The 22,313-nt window shown below is 39.2% G+C and overlaps 1 protein-coding gene across 5 annotated transcripts in view; it reads left to right on the plus strand.

Moving 5' to 3' along the window:
- KIF13B (kinesin family member 13B) overlaps nucleotides 1–22,313 on the plus strand; it is a 187,433-nt gene that overhangs the window by 53,361 nt on the left and 111,759 nt on the right. For all 5 annotated transcript variants that reach the window (XM_079925899.1, XM_079925896.1, XM_079925897.1 and 2 more), the window contains exons 3-7: nucleotides 8,644–8,656; nucleotides 13,328–13,388; nucleotides 15,469–15,561; nucleotides 16,369–16,549; nucleotides 20,732–20,819. In XM_079925899.1, coding sequence (XP_079782025.1) covers nucleotides 8,644–8,656; nucleotides 13,328–13,388; nucleotides 15,469–15,561; nucleotides 16,369–16,549; nucleotides 20,732–20,819 — 436 coding nt within the window. The remainder of the gene's footprint in view (nucleotides 1–8,643; nucleotides 8,657–13,327; nucleotides 13,389–15,468; nucleotides 15,562–16,368; nucleotides 16,550–20,731; nucleotides 20,820–22,313) is intronic.

Consider the following 22,313-nt stretch of genomic DNA (forward strand, 5'->3'; position numbering starts at 1 on the left):
TGCCAAGGTCTAACTGAACTCTCAGTCCTCTGTGGCTTATTTAGTACTCAACTCCTCTTCCAGTCTTCCTTCAGCAGCCAATTGGTGCTCAATTTTACCTTCAGTTAACCAATTGGCTAGTCAGTTCACACAAAGTATAAAGAAACCGGGGTGACTGTGCAGATGCTTGTAGTTTAAGGAATCCTTTCTAATACCGGGATTTCTGGTTTTGCTGTTGCAGGCATATTTGGTTCCTCAAAATATCTATTTCTACTGCTTTTTTCTTAGGCTGTAAAATGTTACCACTTCCTGCTAGTGGCCTCAACTTAATCCTTTTCCTCTTTCCATGTCTTCACTCTTTTCTTCATTCCACAAATGACCAAGGCTTTTGTTTATTTTACTTTCTCTGTTATTCCATTGCCTATTGAAATAAACATTTACAAACATGGAAATGATGGAAGCATGGTTTATTTTGGGTGACATAACGCCTTTCTTTTGGGAAATGTTATGAGGTAAAACACAATCCCTGCTTACAAAAAAAAAAAAAGAAGAAGAAAAAGGCTGCCATAATGTATGGTGAAGAATAGGTGTCTTTTTTCCTTTCAGATTTCAGGTTTTACTTTTAGTAGAAAATGGTAGAGTATTTGGGTCTGTGACATGTAGCAGTTAAATCCAAGTTAGTTTTTGGGAGAAGAGATTAATATTAATAGTGTAATTAAAATTGATTAAAAATACAATTTCAAATTTGATTTGGAAGCTTACAGTGAAAATATTCTGTTCATCTTGTGACACTTATTTTTGTAAATTTTCTAAGTAATCTCCAAATATCTTATTTCTAATTGCTTTATTCTCTGACATATTTAGCATTATTTTATATTTCTTCTTTAAAAAAATTTATTTATTTACTTTTGGCTGCGTTGGGCCTTCATTGCTGTGTGTGGGCTTTCTCTAGTTGTGGCGAGCGGGGGCTACTCTTCATTGCGGTGCATGGGCTCTTCATTGCGGTGGCTTCTCTTGTTGCGGAGCACAGGCTCTAGGCATATGGGCTTCAGTAGTTGTGGTTCACGGTATCAGTAGTTGTGGCTCACGGGCTCTAGAGCGCAGGCTCAGTAGTTGTGGCACACGGGCTTAGTTGCTCCGTGGCATGTGGGATCTTCCCAGACCAGGCATCAAACCGGTGTCCCCTGCATTGGCAGGCGGATTCTTAACCACTGCACCACTGGGGAAGCCCTATTTTTTATTTTTTAAAATATTTATTTATTTATGTAAGTATGTATGTATGTTGCACTGGGTCTCAGTTGCGGCATGTGGACTCTTAGTTGCGGCATGTGGACTCTTAGTTGCGGCATGTGGACTTCTTAGTTGTGGCATGCATGCGGGATCTAGTTCCCCAACCAGTGATCGAACCCGGGCCCCCTGCATTGGGAGCATGGAGTCTTACCCACTGGACCACCAAGGAAGTCCCAGCATTATTTTAATATTTAATGATCTTTTTAGCACTTCCCTCCAAGGGTGCCGTAGATTATAAAGTTTCTTTTAATGAAGAGCAGGAATGTTGTGATTCATTAGTGATGTTCGCCATAGCTTGAAATGGGGAAGTGATTGTCTGGGTGCCTTGTGTTTGGCCCCAGCAGCTTGAATGTAGGCTTTGGATCAGGCACACACCAGTTTGAATCTTAATTCCACCTCCACTAGCTGTGTTAATTTCAGAATGCTAAGTGACTCAGGTGTAAAATGAGGATATCTCATAGGGTTATTACTATGATGAATATAAAGTACTTAATGTAGTGCTTGGTGCTCAGTTATTATTCCATTAAAATAACTTTATGCTAAGCTTGTATCTCCAGTATTCCAAGTTAGAATAGTCCAAATCTGAGTATTTCAATATTCTATCCTAATCTCTGTGCATGCCTTGAAGTTATTTTAACATGTAATTTTTAAAATGAATGTGTATTACTCTGTTAACCTATCATGTGAAATTTATTTTATTTAAAAAAACCACACAAATGAATCAATATTGATTTAATTCTTTGGTCAGATTTAAACTTCCTTGTAGTGAAAGTGGACAGTGAATTAAAACTTACTCTGCTTGTGTGTTTGACAGATGATTCGCAAATGATTGATTGAGTTAATAGTGTATTCTTTGAATGATGCTATCTCAGTATATGGTAACTTGAAATTATGGAATTTATTAAACATCTTTCTAACGTTTTCTGATTGTGAAATATGCCAGTTGCGGTTCAGTGGCTGTATTCTTCAGATGTCCCTCTGTTCTCAACCAATTGTAGTTTGTGTGGGTGGAAGATTTTAATTGGAGAGAATTGTCTTTTGTCTTGATTTAAAGAAGTTTCTCCAAGGATATATATCAGAGGTAATGACCTGAATGTTCTTACTGTTTTTTAGGCCCCCTTCTTCCGCATCTTCTGGGATACTCAGCACCACTCATTTCTGACCCTTTCTGGCATTCTGTGGATGCATTTTCTGTCTTCATATATTTCATTTATAGCTATCTCCTAGTTTCATTGAAGATTCAATTTGTATTTGTTTCTTGTTTGCTTTATTGTTTTGGAGATGATTTTAGAGAGCAGAGATGATGGTAGAAATGTTTTTATTCTGTCAGGAATACTGTGATTGAGAATAACATAAATGACTTAATTTAGATTGGATGATTAAGAAAGATACATGTAGAGAAATAATACCTAAGCTGAGAAACGACAAATGAGTAGGAGTTAGCCTCAAGATTTCAAGGCAGAAAGAAAATCATGAATGAGAGCCCCAAGACTAGAAAACTGTGTACACTGGGCCAATTAGAAAAGGCCAGTGAGTGAAAGGAAGATGGTCCAAGATGTGGTTGAGATAGAGGGAGGGGCCAGGTCACCTAGAGAGCTTAAATAGCATTAGCTGAATCAGAAAGCCTTGTGTTGGACACTGATAAATGCCAGAAGACACACTCTGTCCTTCAGAAGCTTGTAGTCTAGTTGAGGAGATGACCCGTTTATATTAAAAAGTTTATATAATGTGAGAATGATGGGTAATGCATGAGCAGTAGAGTTCTGACTTAGAGGGGGAATGGGGGAAGGAGAACTCACTTTTGGGTGGGGTTCTTATGGAAGGCTTCTTGAGGGAGATAGAATTTGATCCGAGCTTTTCCCCACATGAGTAGGGCTTGAACAAACAGAGTTGTTAGAGGGATGGCATCATCTGAGTGTTGGCATGTGGAATGCAGGAAGGACAGTAGCTCATTGGAGAGGAGGACTCTTCTAGGGGTGTGATGTGGGAGGTAATGCTCGAACTGTAGCTTGGGTTACCTCTGATGTTCCAGTGGTCTGCACGTGTCCCTGACAGAAATATTGAATATAACTTGTTGAATGCTTACTGTTTGCTTTCTCATTGTAAATAAAGAGCTATACAAGTAATCCAGTGTAACTTCTCATTCCTTCTACAACATCCTCATCAAATGCTTCCCTGTTCTCTCTTCAGATAATTCCACTAATGGTGAGCTGGCTGTTTAACACAGTGCTAACTATTCTTATATTAAAGAGCTATCCCTTTTCTTTTAACTTTCTTTAGTAGATCCTACCAAAGATGGCATCATGTCTTGTTTTAGTCTTCCCTCGTCCAGGCTACATGTATCATTTTAAAACCCCTCTACATCTGGAATGCTATTCTACAAGATAGTCTGCTTTATCAGTGATGCTTTTAAAATTTATTCTTCAAAATTGAATGTAGTATTCTAAATGTTGGGGAGACAGTGACCAGGGCTTTTAGTGATATTTGTACTTCTTCAAGTTATCTAGATCAGCAAAGATTGATGAACCTCCTCTGTGAGTCTAGTCAGTGTCTAAATTTTTACTCAGGTCAGCTTTATTCCTTATATGGAAAAGCACATCGGGGGAGGGGTGACAAAGAAAAAATAACGATCATTACGCAGATTGTTTGGTTGCTGGTACTGCCAGCTTAAGTCCGAAAAGGAAACAATATCTTTATATAGTATGGCTGTATTAGAATAAACTCTTTGTGATGTTAACACATCTGTTATAGAACGGGTTGGAGTGGGATCTTGTTAAAACAGAGATTCCAGATATTTCTAATTGTGAACGTTTCAGAAACTTAAATCTTTAAGGTTAAAAGAGGTGATGATATTTGGATATAACGTTTGATTTTGGTAGTTGACAGCAGTAATTGATTTATAACTCATAGTTCTGATATAGTTTTGTTTTACACATATACAGTACTTTGTGGTTTATTTTTGGACTCAATATCAATTTTATTTTTGTCATGGTCAGAAGTATTGATAAAAATTCCCAAAGATCATTAACTTATATAAAATAATTACTAAATTTCTGCTTCATATTGTGGCATTCTAAAGATTAGGACTTTAATTTGACTTAATTTTATAGTGTAATTTATTATTGCAAAGAGAAGTGAGCACAAGCTCCTAAACCAGGTGAGTAAAAAGGAGGAGGTGACTAGCTTATTCACAGAAACAGTTCTATCCAAAATATGTAATCAGGGAATTACCTGGTGGTCCAGTGGTTAGGGACTCCACACTTCCACCGCAGGGGGCCCGATTTCGATCCCTGGTCAGGGAACTAAGATTCTGCAAGCCGCATGGCACGGCCTAAAATAAAATAAAATAAAACTACAAAATATGTAATCAAATCATTTGTTGTCTTCTGAAACATCATCTTCCTAAAAAGCACATCTACCCATCTTGATCCACCTGGGCTGTTAACATCTCAGTAACTAGACAATCACAATTTGGGGAACAGTAATTGTTGTGGGCAAGACTCATCAGTGGATGCTAAAATTCATGGGTGAAAGTATGATGAGAAAGGGTGCTTACGTGGTCTTAAAATATCACCGCCCCCGCCCCAAGAAGGGTACAGAGGGAAAACTAGTAATGTTACAGTGGAGAGACCTGGTATATACAACTGTAACCAGTGACCAGAGTTACCATCATCAGCAGTGAGATTTGGACAACATCATGTACCTTCTGGTATTTTTTTTTTATTGAAGTATAGTTGATTTACAGTATTTTAGGTGTACAGCAAAGTGATTCTTTTCCATTATAGGCTGTTACAAGATATTGAGTATAGTTCTGTGTGCTATACAGTAGGACCTTGTTGTTTATCTATTTTTGTACATAGTAGTGTATATCCGTTAATCCCAAATTCCCATTTATCCCTCCCCTCCCTTCCCTTTTGGTAACCATAGTTTGTTTTCTGTGTCTGTGAGTCTATTTTGTAAATACATTCATTAGTGTCATTCTTTAAGATTCCACATGTAAGTGATATATGATATTTGTCTTTCTCTTTCTGAGTTCACTTAGTATGATAATCTCTCGGTCCATCCATGTTGCTGCAAATGGCATTATTTCATTCTTTTTTATGGCTGAGTAATATTCTATTGTATATATGTACCACGTCTTCTTTATCCATTCATCTGTCGATGGACATTTAGGTTGCTTCCATGTCTTGGCCATTTAAATAGTGCTGCTGTGAACATTGGTGTGCGTGTATCTTTCAAATTAGAGTTTTTGACTTTTCTGGATATATGCCCAGGAGTGGGATTGCTGGATCATATGGCAATCCTATTTTTAGTTTTTTAAGGAACCTCCATACTGTTCTCCATAGTGATGTTTCTTCTGGTATTGATGTACTTAGAAGGGCACAACATTGATTCTTTGGTGCCTGTTGAAATGCATAACGTGAATTTAGTCATGGGGAAGCATTAGACAAACCCAGATTGAGGGACATTTTACAGAATAACTGCCCAGGACTCTCCAAGTGTCAGGGTCATGAGAGACAAACCGTCCCCAGTTGGAGGAGGCGTGACAACTGCAGTGTGTGATCCTGGGCCTGAAAAAGGACATCAGGGGAGCAGTTGGGAAGAAATTTGTGTAAGGTTGGCTCTAGATTATTTCATAAATCTTGTGTTGATGGTTAATTTCCTGGTTTTGATAATTGTAACTGTGGTTTTAATAAGATGTTATCATTTTGAGAGGCTGGGTGAAGGGTACACGGGAGTTCTTTGTACTGTTTTTGGAACTTTTTGTAAGTGTGGAAATTCAAAATGAACTTAAGTAACAACAACAACAGAAACTCAGAAATTCAGACTCTCATGCTTCTACTTTATGACATCTCTTTTGATTGGTCAAGGGGCTGGTTTTCTCTGCTTCTTAAATCTCCACTGTGATCTGGATAGCTGAGGTTTCTAAATAAGGGATTTTGGAATAGTGAGGCATTGCCGTATTGGATTGCAGCTACAAGTTGAAAGGTTTTGTTTAATTAATTAATTTACTTATTTATTTTTGTACAGAGCTGTAATTACATCTTTGGGTTTCCAATGGCTCTGTAGGTTATTTGAGCATTACTGTTAGAGCCACCAGAATCCCTAGCTGGAAACTTAGCTCTGTAATTAATTTACTGGTTTGTTTCTGTTTTTATTATCATGTTCTACATTCAGGTTAGTCCCATGGATTCTTCTGCTGTGTATCATATATTGTTGAATTTCATATTTGTTGGTTGTCTTTTAGGAAGAGCTGATTTTTGTATAAAAATGTTTTACTTAAAATATCATGCTAAACATCTTATTTTTCCTCTCAGAAAAGACAGTCTGGAGTTTTTATAAATATAATGAATAAGTAAACTTACACTGGCATAAGCACCAAGTGGTGACCTTTTATTGGGTAATAATTAGAATGGAGGAAATTAATACATTGGGAAATGTTTCTGTTACCAGGAGCACAGTTGTTAATGTATGACTCATAAGATTCTTAAGTCTAGGAGAAACTTGACGAGACTGTTTTGACCAGTGTGGGAGAGGAAGAAAACATGGACTTGGGATTCGGAAGACCTACTTTTGCATCCCAGATTCATCACTGATTATTATTGTGTCTTGGACAGCTCATTTAACTGTTGAGCCTTAACTTTTTCATCTGTAAAACTGGAATGATAATAGCACCTTTCAAAGTTATTGTGAAAGTTAAATGAAGTAGCATACAATGTACCTGGCCTAATGTGGGCATTTCATATATGCTGGCTCTGTTCTTTCCTCCAGCTGGGCTTATAACTGTGCCTTCTGAAACTGATGAGATTCTTCTTTGCTTATAAATACCTACAGAACGATGATAGCGTATGTTAGTCATCTCTACTGGTATTTCCCAGGTCTTTTTTGTTTGGAAGTTTCCCCATATCTCCTATTCCAGAGAAATTATTTTATTTTATGTGTTAGTCACATTGGCTGTTACTCCAAAATCTGTTAGACAAGTGTCACTCATTTGCTACTTTCCTTGGTAATTTAGTCGTCTTATCTGAAATCATTTGATACAAATAAATATTAAATTTAGAAGAAAATTTTATGAGACAAAGGCACAAGATGTCCAGACATTTGAAGTATTTCCATGTACAGTTTCCTTTCAAGTTTCAGGTTTCACTTGGCATTTGGATCCTCTGAGAAGGGCCAGTTATTCCCATGGTTGTGTGAGTGAACATCATTGTTTTTATGAGTTATACACGGAAGTGTTTAGGGCTGAAGGCGCATGTCTGTAACTTACCTTCAGATGATCAAGAGAAAATAATGTGTGTGTGTGTGTGTGTGTGTGTGTAGAAGAGGGGAGAGAGGGAGGGGGGAAGAATGACATAGCAGCCGTGGCAATATTAACAATTGGTGAGTTTGCGTAAAGGGAGCTCTGTGTGCTTCTCTTACAGCTTCTAAATTTAAAACTATCTTAAAATTATACTGGATTGAGTTATATTCCTGTACCCTGAGGAGATGTAAGCCAGTGGCATTTTCAGAGGGAGGGAGGTTGGAGGCACCTGGGTTAGCATAGAGGAATAAGTAGTAAGTGAGTAACTGGTCACTCACTGGCAAAACATTAATTGTTCCTGGGCTTCCCTGGTGGTGCAGTGGTTGAGAATCTGCCTGCCAATGCAGGGGACACGGGTTCGAGCCCTGGCCTGGGAAGATCCCACATGCCGTGGAGCAGCTAGGCCCGTGAGCCACAGCTACTGAGCGTGCGCGTCTGGAGCTTGTGCTCCGCAACAAGGGAGACCCCGATAGTGAGAGGCCCGCGCACCGCGATGAAGAGTGGCCCCCGCTTGACGCAACTAGAGAAAGCCCTGGCACAGAAATGAAGACCCAGCACAGCCAAAATAAATAAATAAAAATTTAAAAAAATTAATTGTTCCTTTAACCTTTTTTTCTTAGAACAGAAGTTTTTGGCAGAAGGTCCTATATAGATAGAGAGTGAGCTGCTGCTGTATCAAGGCAGAGGAGACTGCTTGGAAGTAAAATCAGATGCTAAAAAGTAAAGAATTTTTAAAAAATATTTACAAGTTGTATACAAGGATAAGTAAACGGTAGAAAGCAGAAATATTAGGACTTCAAAAATTATCCGGTGCTCAGATAATCTTTCTTCTACCTGAGAGATACATTAGTTTTCTATAATTAATATTCTATCCTACTAGCTAATAGATATTAATTTATCCTTTATTTCAAATTGCTATATGATTTCAAAGTTAATATTTTATATTCTTAATAAAGATTTACATGATGTTTATTGTTTTACCCTTCAAAAAGCATCTTCTAACTAAAAAAAAAAATTTTAAACCCTTTCTCTTTTCTTTCATGTCATCGATGACATCTCTTTTGGGAACTCAGAAGCCAGCCAAAGGTAAGCGATTTGGTTTATTATGCGATGCTTGTAAAGGTCTTATGGGCATATTTTTGAAGTACTGGTAATTTTCTTCTCAAAAATAAAAATTTTCTCTGGCATTTTTATAAAAAAAAAAAAGAAGTTATGCAAGCTGTCAGCCTGTTCATAAATCCAAAGCCATTTATTGGTGTAAGAGGTTTATAGAAAAGCTGTATTTGTACTTTGACCAATTCTGTCCAGTCTCCTGGCAACTACAACACAGATTCCTTTTGTGCCCTGCTGTTCGCCGTGGATTGGCTCGAAACTGCTCGTCCCATACTGTGGTCAGAACCATAGCAGGCAGACTCATCCATGTTGCTCCTGGGACAGCTGGGGACACATTCTCAGGCCAACAGAAACCTGCCCTGGCCCACAGCTTCCTCAAGGGAATATGCTTTCATCTGAGATTTGAGCCCAGATTCTAAAGAAACTTCGGTGGGGTGGGTCAGTTCCTGCATCTCTTAGGAAATGTAGTTGTGCCGAAGTAGGCACAAGGACTGTATTATTGAATTGATCATTCTCTGGAATTTTCCAGGAAATTTAGATTTTTATCTACATTCTTGGAGTTTGGTTTAAGAGTCCGTGGTTGAACTGTAATTCCATTTTCTGTTATTGTTGCTAAAGTATGTATAGACTTGTCACTTGGGACTCTGAATGATTAAAAAAAAGAAGTTTAATATGGCACTGACTTCTTTATATATGTAGAACTAATTTCATTAGTTTTATCTTTTCTGTGAAAAGATGCCAGATTATTTTTGTTTTCTTAATTTTTGATGGAACAGAGGCTGGAGATTGCAGTAAAAATGTGAGGAAACATTACATGACTATTTAAAAACTATTCATGTTTTATTTAATTCAACTGTATCTTAACGTTTAGAGAAAATGTGTTGACGTAAAAAATATGGAAGGGCCAACACCACACTATTAACATGGTGGTTCCCTCTAAGGAGAAAATGCTCGGTGAATGGGAGACCTTTATTCCTTATGTTTTGGTGTTATTTGACTTGTTATAATGAATGTGTGTTTCTTCTCTGTTACTTAGAAAAAGTTTTTTTTTTAAATTTTAAAGGAAAAATGTTTATTTAGAAAGAAAAGGGCTTGTCTGCTTTAGGAAATCTGTGGCTGGAAGATACCTGTAATAATTTACAAACTTCCTGAAACTTAAAGAGGACCGTTCAGTGTTGTTAGTAAACAAGAACTAAGCATTCCTAGTTCCCAACTTTGTACCAGGCTGTGGCATCTTCCTGTAACTGGGGAAGAGAGCGAATCCAGCCTGTGGTGAAGGGCCTGGTGGGGAGCAGACAGAGTGCTCAAAGGCTGGGTTCAGCTCCCAGCTCCCCACCTGCAGGTCACCAGCTTCTTGACTTCCTTGTACCCCAGGGCCTCCCGTGTAGTATCAGCTGTTGTTGCGGTTACTTTAATGGTAGCTTCTCTACTGGAATTGAGAACAAGAATTGTGAAAGAACTCCCTGAATTTAAGAAGATGTTGGGGGTAGAAGTTTATTAATTAATTTATTTATTTTGGCTGTGTTGGGTCTTCGTTTCTGTGCGAGGGCTTTCCCTAGTTGCGGCGAGCGGGGGCCACTCTTCATCGCGGTGTGCGGGCCTCTCACTATCGTGGCCTCTCTTGTTGCAGAGCACAGGCTCCAGACGAGCAGGCTCAGTAGTTGTGGCTCACGGGCCTAGTTGCTCCGCGGCATGTGGGATCTTCCCAGACCAGGTCTCGAACCCGTGTCCCCTGCATTAGCAGGCAGATTCTCAACCAGTGCGCCACCAGGGAAGCCCAACTCCCTGAATTTAAAAAAGAAAGAAAAGAAAGGAAAAACCCACAGTCGTAGGGAGAGGAGTGCCATTTAGAGCCTGATCTCTAAGATGTTCACACAGATGGACTGTTCAAGTGTGAGCTAAGCATACACGCAAAGAATCAGGATGGTGTCCACTTAAGCTTGGTAAGAGCAGAATCAAATAAAGTGCTGAGAGATGAGAGCTGAACGTTAGAACAGAAGAAACTTAATTTGAGCTTCACATCTTATTTAATCTCTCCCTGCTGACTAGTGTAGCTGGAAAAGCTGCCCCCATTGGAGGTTTTGGTCCACAGTCCTTTGGGACCACCTTCTATCTTCCTTCTTCTTTTCCTCCCCTTTCTGTTGGAGAATTGCTAACATAGGGAGCCACCACTGTTGACAGACACATGTTTAGCTCTGGAAAAATGTTGAGGATTAGTAATGTACCACATAGTGCTGAGGCTGGGTGGATGGCTTCTGGGCTCCAGGGTTCCCACCTCCTCCGAGGTGTTGTCCGTCATTGGGCTTCTGCCTACCTTTTTGGCCTTGCTTCCCCATCACTGCCCCACCCCAGGGAACAAATGCCTCGTGCCACTGTTTTGCACAAAGATGTGGGTGTTCTGATCCTTCCTTGCTCTAAAGGTGTTTCTAGCCAGTTGCCCTTTCGGTTGCCCCCAGGGCCCCTAGCCACTCACTGAGCTGTTTTCTTGCTGTACTCCTGGAATTGCTCTTAGCTTTGCAGCCATCTCCTCCTGCCGTGATTTGGCCTGTGCTCTCCCTGTGGTCCCCATCTCACACTGCACCAGTCTCATTGCAGCTGTTTTTCAGGGCTTCTCAGTTTCTGGTCCAGCTATAAGCGAGCAATCTTGATTTCAAAAACTTGCTCTCCTTTCCCTGCTTCTTTCCCTTTTAGGCTCTTTCCCTCCCTCTCTCCATCATTTTGTGTTAATTTCAAGTAGAGGTGGATATAGGCATGCATACTTAATTTACCATCCTAATCTAATTTCCTCTTTAAAAAAATGTAACTCTTAGACCTCTGGTCCACATGATAGCCTTGTGAGTTCACACAGAAACATTCTTCTGCCAACTCCAAACTCATAGCAGGGACAGATAAGACATTTTAAAATATTAAAATCATGTCATTATATTCAAAAACAACATATGTCACTGCAGGGACCAGCAGCAGGCTGGGGCTGAAGTAGCGTATTTACTGGGCCTTGAGATCAGACACAGGTTTTCGGAGGATTGGAGGTTCAACCCTTGCAGACTAGAGAGGATCCTATGTATAGGTTGAGGACCAGAGAAGCTCACCATGAGAAAACTGATTTGGGTGAGGCTCCATCAGGAAAGAAGGCTTAAAAAAAGATTTTTGGGGCTTCCCTGGTGGGGCAGTGGTTAAGAACCCGCCTGCCAATGCAGAGGACATGGGTTTGAGCCCTGGTTCGGAAAGATCCCACATGCTGTGGAGCAACTAAGCCCATGCGCCACAACTACTGAGCCTGTGCTCTAGAGCCCGCGAGTCACAACTACTGAGCCCAAGTGCCACAACTACTGAAGCCCACGCGCCTAGAGCCTGTGCTCCGTAACAAGAGAAGCCGTGACAGTGAGAAGCCCATGCACCACAACGAAGAGTAGCCCCCACTTGCCGCAACTAGAGAAAGCCCGTGCACAGCAACGAAGACCCAATGCAGCCAAAAATAAATAAATAAATAAATTTAGGAAAAAAAATTATATATATTAAAAGAAAAAAGGATTTCTGGCCACCAACATTGAGCCAATTTCTGTGTTAAGTAGGAGGGAGTAGAGACATTGGGCTTTGGAAGGACCCAAATCTGGGCTTCAGTAGCTGGGAGTGGCAGTGTAACTATTCATGTAAAGGGGGGCCAAAGGGGGAGGAAAAAAACAGGCAATCATGTAAACCATAAAATGCAAACTCCCAATTCAGATGTACTTGCAAACTAACATATAAAGCACAAGAGGAAACCTGTCATCAGGAAGTGAGGCAACAAAGTCCAAAAGTGGGAGTTTGAAATGCAAACTGAAATGAATTTAAAAACACTTAAAATCCTTAAAAAGACTAAATTGTAAAACGTGAAATCCAAAAAATTAAAAATATAATCGGTGAAAAAGACTTTTGAAAGTAAAAAAAAAAAACAAACGTATTTTAGAAAGTAGTAAAATAAAAGATCGAAACAAATCGTTTGTGATATCCCACGAAGTAGCAATATGTATTACTAGTATTTCCAATGTATATTCTTCCTACTTTTTATGTATGTCGATTTTTGTACAGATATGAGATCATGGTCCAGACTTTCATAGCTTTTACATTAATATATGAATCTTAGTCTTCTATGCTCTTGAAGCTACACAGCATCGACCATGGGCATGTTATAGTTTATTTAAAGAATATGCGTTCTCAACATGCTGTAGTAATCATCTTTACATTTTGTTTAAAAAAAATCTTTGTTTTCTCTGATGAGAAGAGAATGTAGAGAATGCATAAAAGCATAAAGAAGAAAACAAAGATATCACTAATCTTATCGTGCAGTAATAAGCTTTTATATATGTAACTGTGTGTGTGTCTAATAGCCATCATATTATACATATTGCTTTGTAACCTCCTCCCTTTTCACTTAACATTGTGAAAAGTTTTCCATGTGAAATAAAGATCTATATCATCTATAGGGTGCTTACTTGCCTATTGTAAGACTGTACCATAAATAACTAACCTCCATTGTAAGACGGGAAGTTGTTTTTATTTCAGTGTTATGAACAATGTTATCAGTGTCATGACATTGTTATAACATTATAAGTATGTTACAGTTTTGTTCTTAATGCAAACTTTATTATTTTTGTTTTTCAACAGGTATTTGCATATGATCATTGTTTCTGGTCTATGGATGAATCTGTCAGAGAAAAGTATGCAGGTAAGAGTCCAGCATCCTATTAACTACTGATAATATAGAAAGATGTTTTAGTATTTTTCCTATAAACTATCATAGTAGTATTTTGTGTAATTTTAGAAACTACATAGAGAACTTCCTCCAGTCTTTGCTATTAGAGTTTTAACATTGATTGGGAAATGGGAGATTCATGGTATACTGTTGTCGGTATAAGATGATAAAGTTAGATGAACAGCGTACACAGTTGAGGTTGTCTTACACGCATCCCTGGGCCTTACACACGACCATGGCATGCAGTAGCTACGTAGATTCCCTTAGATGTTTGTAATATGGTCTAGAGAGGCAGCTTGGTGTAATGAAAGAACTCTAGCCAAGGAGGAAAGGAAACCTTGAGCTTAATCCAAGCTCCACTCCTGTCTCTGACTTTCAGTAAATCACTTAGGCTTTCAGTGTCCCTTTTCACTCTTTTTTTTTTTTTAAATTTTATTTTTGGCTGAGGTGGGTCTTAGTTGCAGGATCTTTGTTGTGGCATGTGGGATCTTTCATTGCGGCACGCAGGCTCTTCCTTGTGGTGCGTGGGCTTCTCTCTAGTTGTGGTGCTCGGCTCCAGAGCAAGCAGGCTCTTTGTTGTGGCACGTGGGCTTCTCTCTAAGTGAGGCACACGGGCTCAGTAGTTGAGGCATTAGGCCTCAGTTGCTCCGCGGCACGTGGGATCTTAGTTCCCCGACCAGGGACCGAACTTGCATCCCCTGCATTGGAAGGTGGATTCTTAACCACTGGATCACCAGGGAAGTCCCCCTTTTCCCTCTTTAATGGAGAGGAATATGCCATATCCTCTCTAAATTTGCTCTGGGAGTCTATTCTTTTATTCTCCTCAATGATGACTGTCTCAAGCCCCTTTTCACTACAAGTTTAAGACTACAGCGACAGGGGCTTCCCTGGTGGCACAGTGGTTGAGAATCCACCTGCCGATGCAGGGGACACGGGTTCGTGCCCTGGTCTGGGAAGATCCCACATGCCGCAGAGCGGCTGGGCTCGTGAGCCATGGCCGCTGAGCCTGCGCATCCAGAGCCTGTGCTCCGCAACGGGAGAGGCCACAGCGGTGAGAGGCCAGCGTACCGCAAAAAAAAAAAAAAAAAAAAAGACTACAGTGACAGCCAAATTAAAAAAAAAAATCTAAAAAAAAAAGACTACAATGATAACCATATATTTCCTTTATTCCTAACTGCTTATGACACCCATTTCTAAGCAATTTTTTAAATATTGTATTGGCCTTTATCATGAAAAACAGTAGTACTACAGCTGTTTCCAAAAGTTAAGGTTAATTTGGGCTGGCTGGCCCAGTGATGACTCTGAGGATTGCTTCAGAATCACAAGTGTGATGAGGATGAATGGATCTTGTAAATGAGCTAGAAAGTGAGGCCTAATGGAATGCTGTTTATAGCGTTCAAAATGTAACAAGCATAACAGCATCCAGTTCTTTCATATTATATTCAGGGCCCAAAGAGGTTGAATAACTTGTCAAGGCCACGTTTGGTTATTGACATATTTAATTTAGCCTGTGGAGGGGAATTGGACCCTACTATTTATGTCCATGGTTGAAAGCTAGAAGAAATGTCCCAGCCCTTCCTCCCTCTCCCAGCTGGTATATATTGTAGACCCTGTAATTAAACATTATCGTTGAGGAAAAGGAGAGGGAATTGATATATATGATTATTTTGAACTTTAGTACACACTGAATAAAGCATTGGCTGAGTGGTACATAGTTAAATTCAGATCCACCTAGGTCCCAAGTATACATTTCAGATATTTATAATCATTGTTTATAAAATTAGCAGTTCATTGGTTTTTTTTGGCCGGTGTTGATTCAAGTTCATATTATCAGGAACTTTTCACTCATTTTCTGTTATGTGCTAATAACTAGATATTTCTGAAAGACATAAGCCTTTGGAAGCACTCATCAAGTTTAAAAATCTTGTTTGGTAGATAAACAAGCTGAGAAAAAAGTGCATTTTTGAGAGTTATGTTTGTTTTTCGTTTTTTTAATTGTTCATATGTAGTTTTGGCTTAAAACATCCTACCTTTTTCTCTGTCATTCTTTCAGGTCAAGATGATGTTTTCAAGTGCCTTGGGGAGAATATCCTTCAGAATGCTTTTGATGGCTACAATGCATGTATCTTTGCCTATGGACAGACTGGTAATTGTTAAATAATCTGTTTTATTTTTAAACTTTAAAGATCCTAACAAAAAAAACACCAAAAAGAATACATATTGCTAGCGTCTTATCAGTTGTGATTGATAAAGGAGTGTTTTGACTTCTATACCTCTGTGGTCAACAGGAAAGAAATCTATTTAAAGTGAAGGAGTCACTTTTATAAGGGTATATCGTATAACTTGTCCAATTGAAAACTATTCTTCATGGAAAAATGGTTATGATATTTTCAAGACTTGTTAGGACTATGAGTGATTTAATTTTTTCCTCTATTTTCCTATGCTTTCTAAATTTTCTTTAATGAATATGTGTTTTTGGTACATAGAAAATAATTTTGTAGTAGCAAAATAAGATGACTGATTTCTACACTGTTGCCAAAGGGTAGTGGTAGTAAGTTAATTTGCTCTGGGGCCTGTAGGGATAACGTACATTTTTTATGCTATGATTAGTGGTTGGAAGCAGGCACGTAGTATTCATCATATGGATCTTTCCAGTTCAATTTTAGGAAACTATTCCTACCTCACAATTTTTCAGTCATTTTAGGTCTTTTTTTTCTTTTTTTTACATATGATGATAGTTAAAGAAGGTTTTTGTTTTCTTCCTAAAGGATGTGTACTTCTACATGTATAATTGGAAAGCTTCTCTACTTACTAGTGTCATCATTATATTTGGGTGTATTCCTTATTTGGGACATTTTGCTAAGGGCTAGGATTTTATTGTGAGCAATGGAAAGAGGGCTGTGTATTTAAACTTCTCAAGGAGACAGTAATAACTATGATTTCCATTTTTTAGGATCTGGAAAATCTTACACCATGATGGGCACAGCTGACCAACCTGGATTAATCCCAAGACTTTGCAGTGGACTCTTTGAACGAACCCAGAAAGAGGAAAACGAAGAGCAGAGTTTTAAAGTAGAAGTGTCCTATATGGAAATTTACAATGAAAAAGTTAGAGACCTTCTTGATCCCAAAGGGTAAATGACTTTGAGACTTTAATGTTGTGGTATGATGGACTAAAACAGACTTAATAAATTGGCTTAAGTGAAATTTTTTTTTTTTTTTGCGGTACGCGGACCTCTCACTGTTGTGGCCTCTCCCATTGCGGAGCACAGGTTCTGGACGCGCAGGCTGAGCAGCCATGGCTCACAGGCCCAGCTGCTCCGCGACATGTGGGATCTTCCCGGACCAGGGCACGAACCCGCGTCCCCTGCATCGGCAGGCGGACTCCCAACCACTGCACCACCAGGGAAGCCCCAAGTGACATGTTTTATACTGAACTTGAGTAAAGAGTTATTTTTCTAGTTTTTAGTTATATTAAGAGGTTTCCTGTAGCCAGTTCTGGGCTTTTGAACTAGGGCTGAGATGGGGCAGGGAAGCATGGTTGAGCAGCATGTATTTGGGTTATACCGTCTTTCTCAGATATATCCAAAAGCACAAACAAAAAATACGTATTGATAGTTAAGTTACTGAATATCAGTATAACTGGTATCCTTAATCAAGTAGAGTGTTTTTTGTTTGTTTTAAACCAAGAAATTTCGAATGGAATTCATCTGTTTGCAGGCTATGACATAATCAGAAATAGTGAAACCTGGACTTCAAGATAGTTCATTTTCATGATTCTCAAGGGGAAAAAGTGTCCAATTTTATGGCGTAGGCTTTGAAAGAGAAGTGGCTTAAAAGTATTAGAAAGCCTTCAAGAATGCTGCCTCAGTCTGCAGTCATAACTGAGGCTAATGAGGAAGATAAGGGGTATCTGAGGAAATTTGTACATTGCACAGAGTTCTCTGAGTTCAGATTTTAAGGAAGTGCAACAATGGAGAGAAAAACATAAAAACCACAGCCTGTGGCTTATTGCTGGTAAGAGCAGTATTTGGAAGGTCAAAGAGCCACGTGAGCTGAAGCTTATAGAAAGCGCGGAGGACGGTGAGGGTGCGTCTAGTTATTTTGGGATGAAGAGGACGATCAAGGAAACCTGGTCTCAGAAGCAGTGGGTCACAGCGGCCCTCAATCAAGAGAAAACTAAACCTGTCAGCTCCTCACTGGCATCTGTTTTCTTTAGCAAAGATAATGATCTGCAGGCCTTTCATATGAGGCTGAATTGACGCTTAGTATTTCTTCCCTTTTTTTTGGCTGTGCCGCGCAGCTTGTGGGGTCTTAGTTCCCCGACCGGGGGTCTAACCCGGGCCCCTGGACTGCCAGGGAATTCCCGGCACTTAGTGTTTGTTTGTTTGTTTTATTTTTGGCTGTGTTGGGTCTTTGTTTCTGTGTGCAGGCTTTCTCTAGTTGTGGCGAGCGGGGGCTACTCTTCATTGCAGCGCGCGGGCCTCTCATTATGGTGGCTTCTCCTGTTGGGGAGCGCGGGTTCTAGGTGCATGGGCTCAGTAGTTGTGGCTCATGGGCTCTAGAGCACAGGCTCAGTAGTTGTGGCACACAGGCTTAGTTGCTCCGCGGCATGTGGGATCTTCCCGGACCAGGGATCGAACCCACATCCCCTGCATTGGCAGGCGGATTCTTAACCACTGCACCACTGGGGAAGCCCCCGGCACTTAGTGTTTTTATACAGAACTTTACTTAACATTTATTGAGTGATCACTGTATGCCAGGCACTTTGCAGTCATAGATGAAGAGCTCAGTGTGGACAGAATGGGAGTTTTGGAAACAAATAGTTATGAATCAATGCAATAATGCTTTTAAATTGTGAAGGAGGCTCGCACAAAATAGGTGAGAGCAAAGAGGGAGTGACTGCCTTTGCCCGGAGGAGAAGGGAAGATTCTACAGAGAGTGCTTGATAAATTTGTACTGAGTAGGAGTTTGTCCACTGAGAAGCAGGGTGGGAACGATTCAGGCATGGGGACAGCCTGTGCCAGAGCATGGAGGTGTGGAGAAATCAGAGGTTTGGAAAGTGACTCAGCTGTCCAATGAGGCTAAAGGGCAGTATGCACAGATGTTGAAACAGGGAACCAAAGGAAGTCCAGAGGGAGGAAGGTTGTGGCCTAGGTAGCCACATCTTGCTAAAAATTGTGCCCCTCTACTTTTTCTGGCTCTGCCTTGAATCCTTTTTCTTGCACCTTCATTTCTGTGAAAAGCATCACTTTCTTTGAGATCCCAGAAATTCCTACTCTTTCCAGAAATTCTTAGCTGACTTCATTTTCATGTTTTATATTCCACAGTGCTTATGTGAATAGCTTGAACTTTACTATCTACGATTTGCTAATAGTCTTTAGTAATATCTTATATGTTTGTCTTGTGTACAGTTTAGTAATTGACAGCATGGGCTTTGGAATCACCTGGCTCTGGATCTAGGTCCTCTACTTGTTACCTATTGGGCAAGGCAAGTTCCTTATGCTTTCTAGGCCTCATTTGTACAGAAGGGATTATAACGTTACATAATATCTCAGAGGGCTGCTGTGAAGATAGACTGGGTTGATAGACCTGAGGTCTTAGAACATTTACTGGCACATAGTAAGTGCTCAATAAGTGTTAGCTGTTGTTGTCTCCATGAAAGTTTCTCGAGGATTTTTGTAGTGTTTCTGAAGAGCCAAAGTGAATGGATTAAAAACTCTGAAGGTGATTCCTTTTCAGCGAAAGATTATTTGAGAGAACCTAGTTATTTTATTCAAGTACTGATTTTATTAATTCACTGCCTACTTTGTGTAGTAATAGAATTGTTTTACTCAAGAGATAATGCAGTATACACTATCTTTAAGAAAAAGAGAAATATGAAAGGAAAAAAGTTGTAATAGTTCTGATCTTTGGATATATTCTAAGTCAGATATTCTATATGTATTATTATTCTTATTTTTAGAGGTTGGGGGTAGGAGTTTATTAATTAATTTATTTATTTTTGCTGTGTTGGGTCTTCGTTTCTGTGCGAGGGCTTTCTCTAGTTGTGGCAAGCGGAGGCCACTCTTCATCGCGGTGCGCGGGCCTCTCACTATCACGGCCTCTCTTGTCACGGAGCACAGGCTCCAGACGCACAGGCTCAGTAGTTGTGGCTCACGGGCCTAGTTGCTCCGCGGCATGTGGGATCTTCCCAGACCAGGGCTCGAACCCATGTCCCCTGCATTAGCAGGCAGATTCTCAACCACTGCACCACCAGGGAAGCCCTCTATATGTATTTTATATACAGTTTTATAGTAGTAAGTAAAGTTTTGGTGGTTGATCCTAGGGTACTGTAAGATTCCAAATCATTAGAAAATAATAAGTTACATAAAACAAGAATCACTTGTAATCTTACCATCAATAAATATTCTTTTTAAAAATTGTAATGTTTAGGGAATTCCCTGGTGGTCCAGTGGTTAGGACATGGCACTTTCACTGCTGTGGTCCGGGTTCAATCCCTGGGCAGGGAACTAAGATCCTGTAAGCTGCACGGTGCAACCAAAAAAAAGAATTGTAATGTTTAGATTTTTTGAAGAGCTTTTTTGACATAGAATCAGTCATCAAATATTCTTTATATTTTTTGGTTGATATCATTAAGTATGCTGTATGCTCTAGGTTTCTGACAGGTGCCCTCTACTGGTTTTATTAGTTCCTTGTTTGTAAGAGGTTTATTTTTTTAACCATGAATGAGTATTTAATTTTATTGAATCATTTTTCAGTTTATTGAAATCATTTATTGAAATGATCGTGTATATTTTTTTCCTCTTTAGTCTATCATTGTGGTAAAGAGCATGAATCTTTGTTCAGTGTTAAAACAACCTAGCAGCCCTGGGACAGTCCAACTTTATGTTTTTAAATCACTGTTAGATTCAGCCTGTTGTCTTTATTTTTGTCCGTTTATATTTGTTTGTCTTTATTCATGACTGAGTTTTGTCTGTAGTTTTCTTTCTTTTGCACAGTTAACATTTATTGAGTTTCTGCTCTTTGTGCCACATTCTGTGATCTGACAAGTAGATTGTTTGTATTTATTTGACTCTGCATTCTTTGTGGTAGTAGACATCCCACAGTGTACCCTTTTGAGTGATGTGAGATTTTACCACATCACAAAGTTTTTCTTACTAGTCAAGATCTTAAGTTTTGGTTTAAATTCTTCTGGGATCAAGTCTGTTTGTGGGATCTTTGTTGAATTCAGTATGTATTTTTATTGCGCATGGCCGAGTCCTTTTAAACAGGTTAATTGTTTAAAAATTGATTCTTTTGTTTTTACTGAACAGAAGCCGTCAAACGTTAAAAGTCAGAGAGCACAGTGTGTTGGGACCCTATGTCGATGGGCTTTCTAAACTGGCTGTCACAGGCTACAAGGTAACAACATCCTTTATGTGAACTACTAAAATTCACTGTAGCAAATTTTTTTGTTGTTGCATTTGTGATCTTTTGCTGAAAAAAAAATTATGGTAGCATCACTTAATAAGTCACAAAAAAGTTTGTAAAAAAGTTACAAAAACCTTTATTAAAAAGCTTTGGGTCAGTTTAATTTTGAGAGAAGGTATACATATTTGCAAGGCATACCTATTCATCTATTGTGAGACACATTTTTTCCATTTTTATGAGCTCTAAAATTGTGATATTCCTTACGATTGTATCTTAAAATGATAAATGGCAGTATTTTTTCTTCTGTAGTAGTACATAAAATAATGATGTTGCTTATGATTTTGTTGATTTAATGAAATAAAATATGAGTTGAGTAGTTGGAATTCAAAGCCTGTTTCTAATTTGAGAGAATCACTCTTTTACCTTTAGTTACTAGTTCTCTTCATTTTCAAACTTCACAGTTATGCTTTGTGTGAATCCGTTAGGCTTTCCTCGTTGGGAAAATGGGGGTAGGGTGAGCTGTGATGTAATATCCATTGAATTAAGAGTCAGAGACTGTTGATGGTGACAGTCTTCTCATATGACTCCTATATGACTCTGGATTGTTTCCTCTATCTCACCAAGCCTCTTTGTCCTAATTTTTAGAATGGAAATTAGTTTTATTGTCTTGACTATCTTTTGAGGTAGATTCATTAGTTCCTTTGTTCATCAATCACATTCTATCATTTGGTCAATGGTACTTCATTTAGTAAACACTATTTACTTCATTTAGTAAACATTTATTGAATACCTGTTATATGCCAGGCATTGTGCTAAGTGCTGAAGAAATAAAAAAAAATGAATGAGGTGGTCCATTCCCTCAAGATGCTTGCAGACGTTATAAAGGTATTATAAAACAACATGATTTTAAGTGCAGTGAGAGATGCATTGTTCAGGGTTCATGGTAGTTTGGAGGAGGAATACCTGCCTTCAGTGGATATGTAGGTGTCCAGGGAGGGCGGTATCCAGGAAAGCTTCCTGGAGGAGATCAAATGAGATAGTGCATGTGAAAAATCTTAGAAAACTCTACAGTATCATATAAATGTTAGGTATTGTTGTTTTAATAATGATATTTGAGAGCTTATTTCTGCAACAGTGAAGAGAGATCAAGATTTTTTTGAGAGCTCAGAGAGATTGGAAAGTATAAAAAGACATTTTATTCAAAAAATTAAAAGATTCAATAAAGAGCTTTATGTAGGAGACAACAGATTAAAAATCAATGAATGTCTAGATGATTAGAGACCAATGAATAAATGTAGGCTAGGGACTTCCGTGGTGGCTCAGTGGTTAAGAATCTGCCTGCCAATGCAGGGGACACGGGTTCAAGCCCTGATCTGGGAGGATCCCACATGCCGCAGAGCAACTAAGCCCATACACCACAACTACTGAGCCCGCGCTCTAGAGCCGGCGAGCCACAACTACTGAGCCTGCATGCCGCAACTACTG

Source organism: Stenella coeruleoalba, assembly GCF_951394435.1.
Source record: "Stenella coeruleoalba genome assembly, chromosome: 7".
In the NCBI taxonomy this organism is placed as follows: Eukaryota; Metazoa; Chordata; class Mammalia; order Artiodactyla; family Delphinidae; genus Stenella; species Stenella coeruleoalba.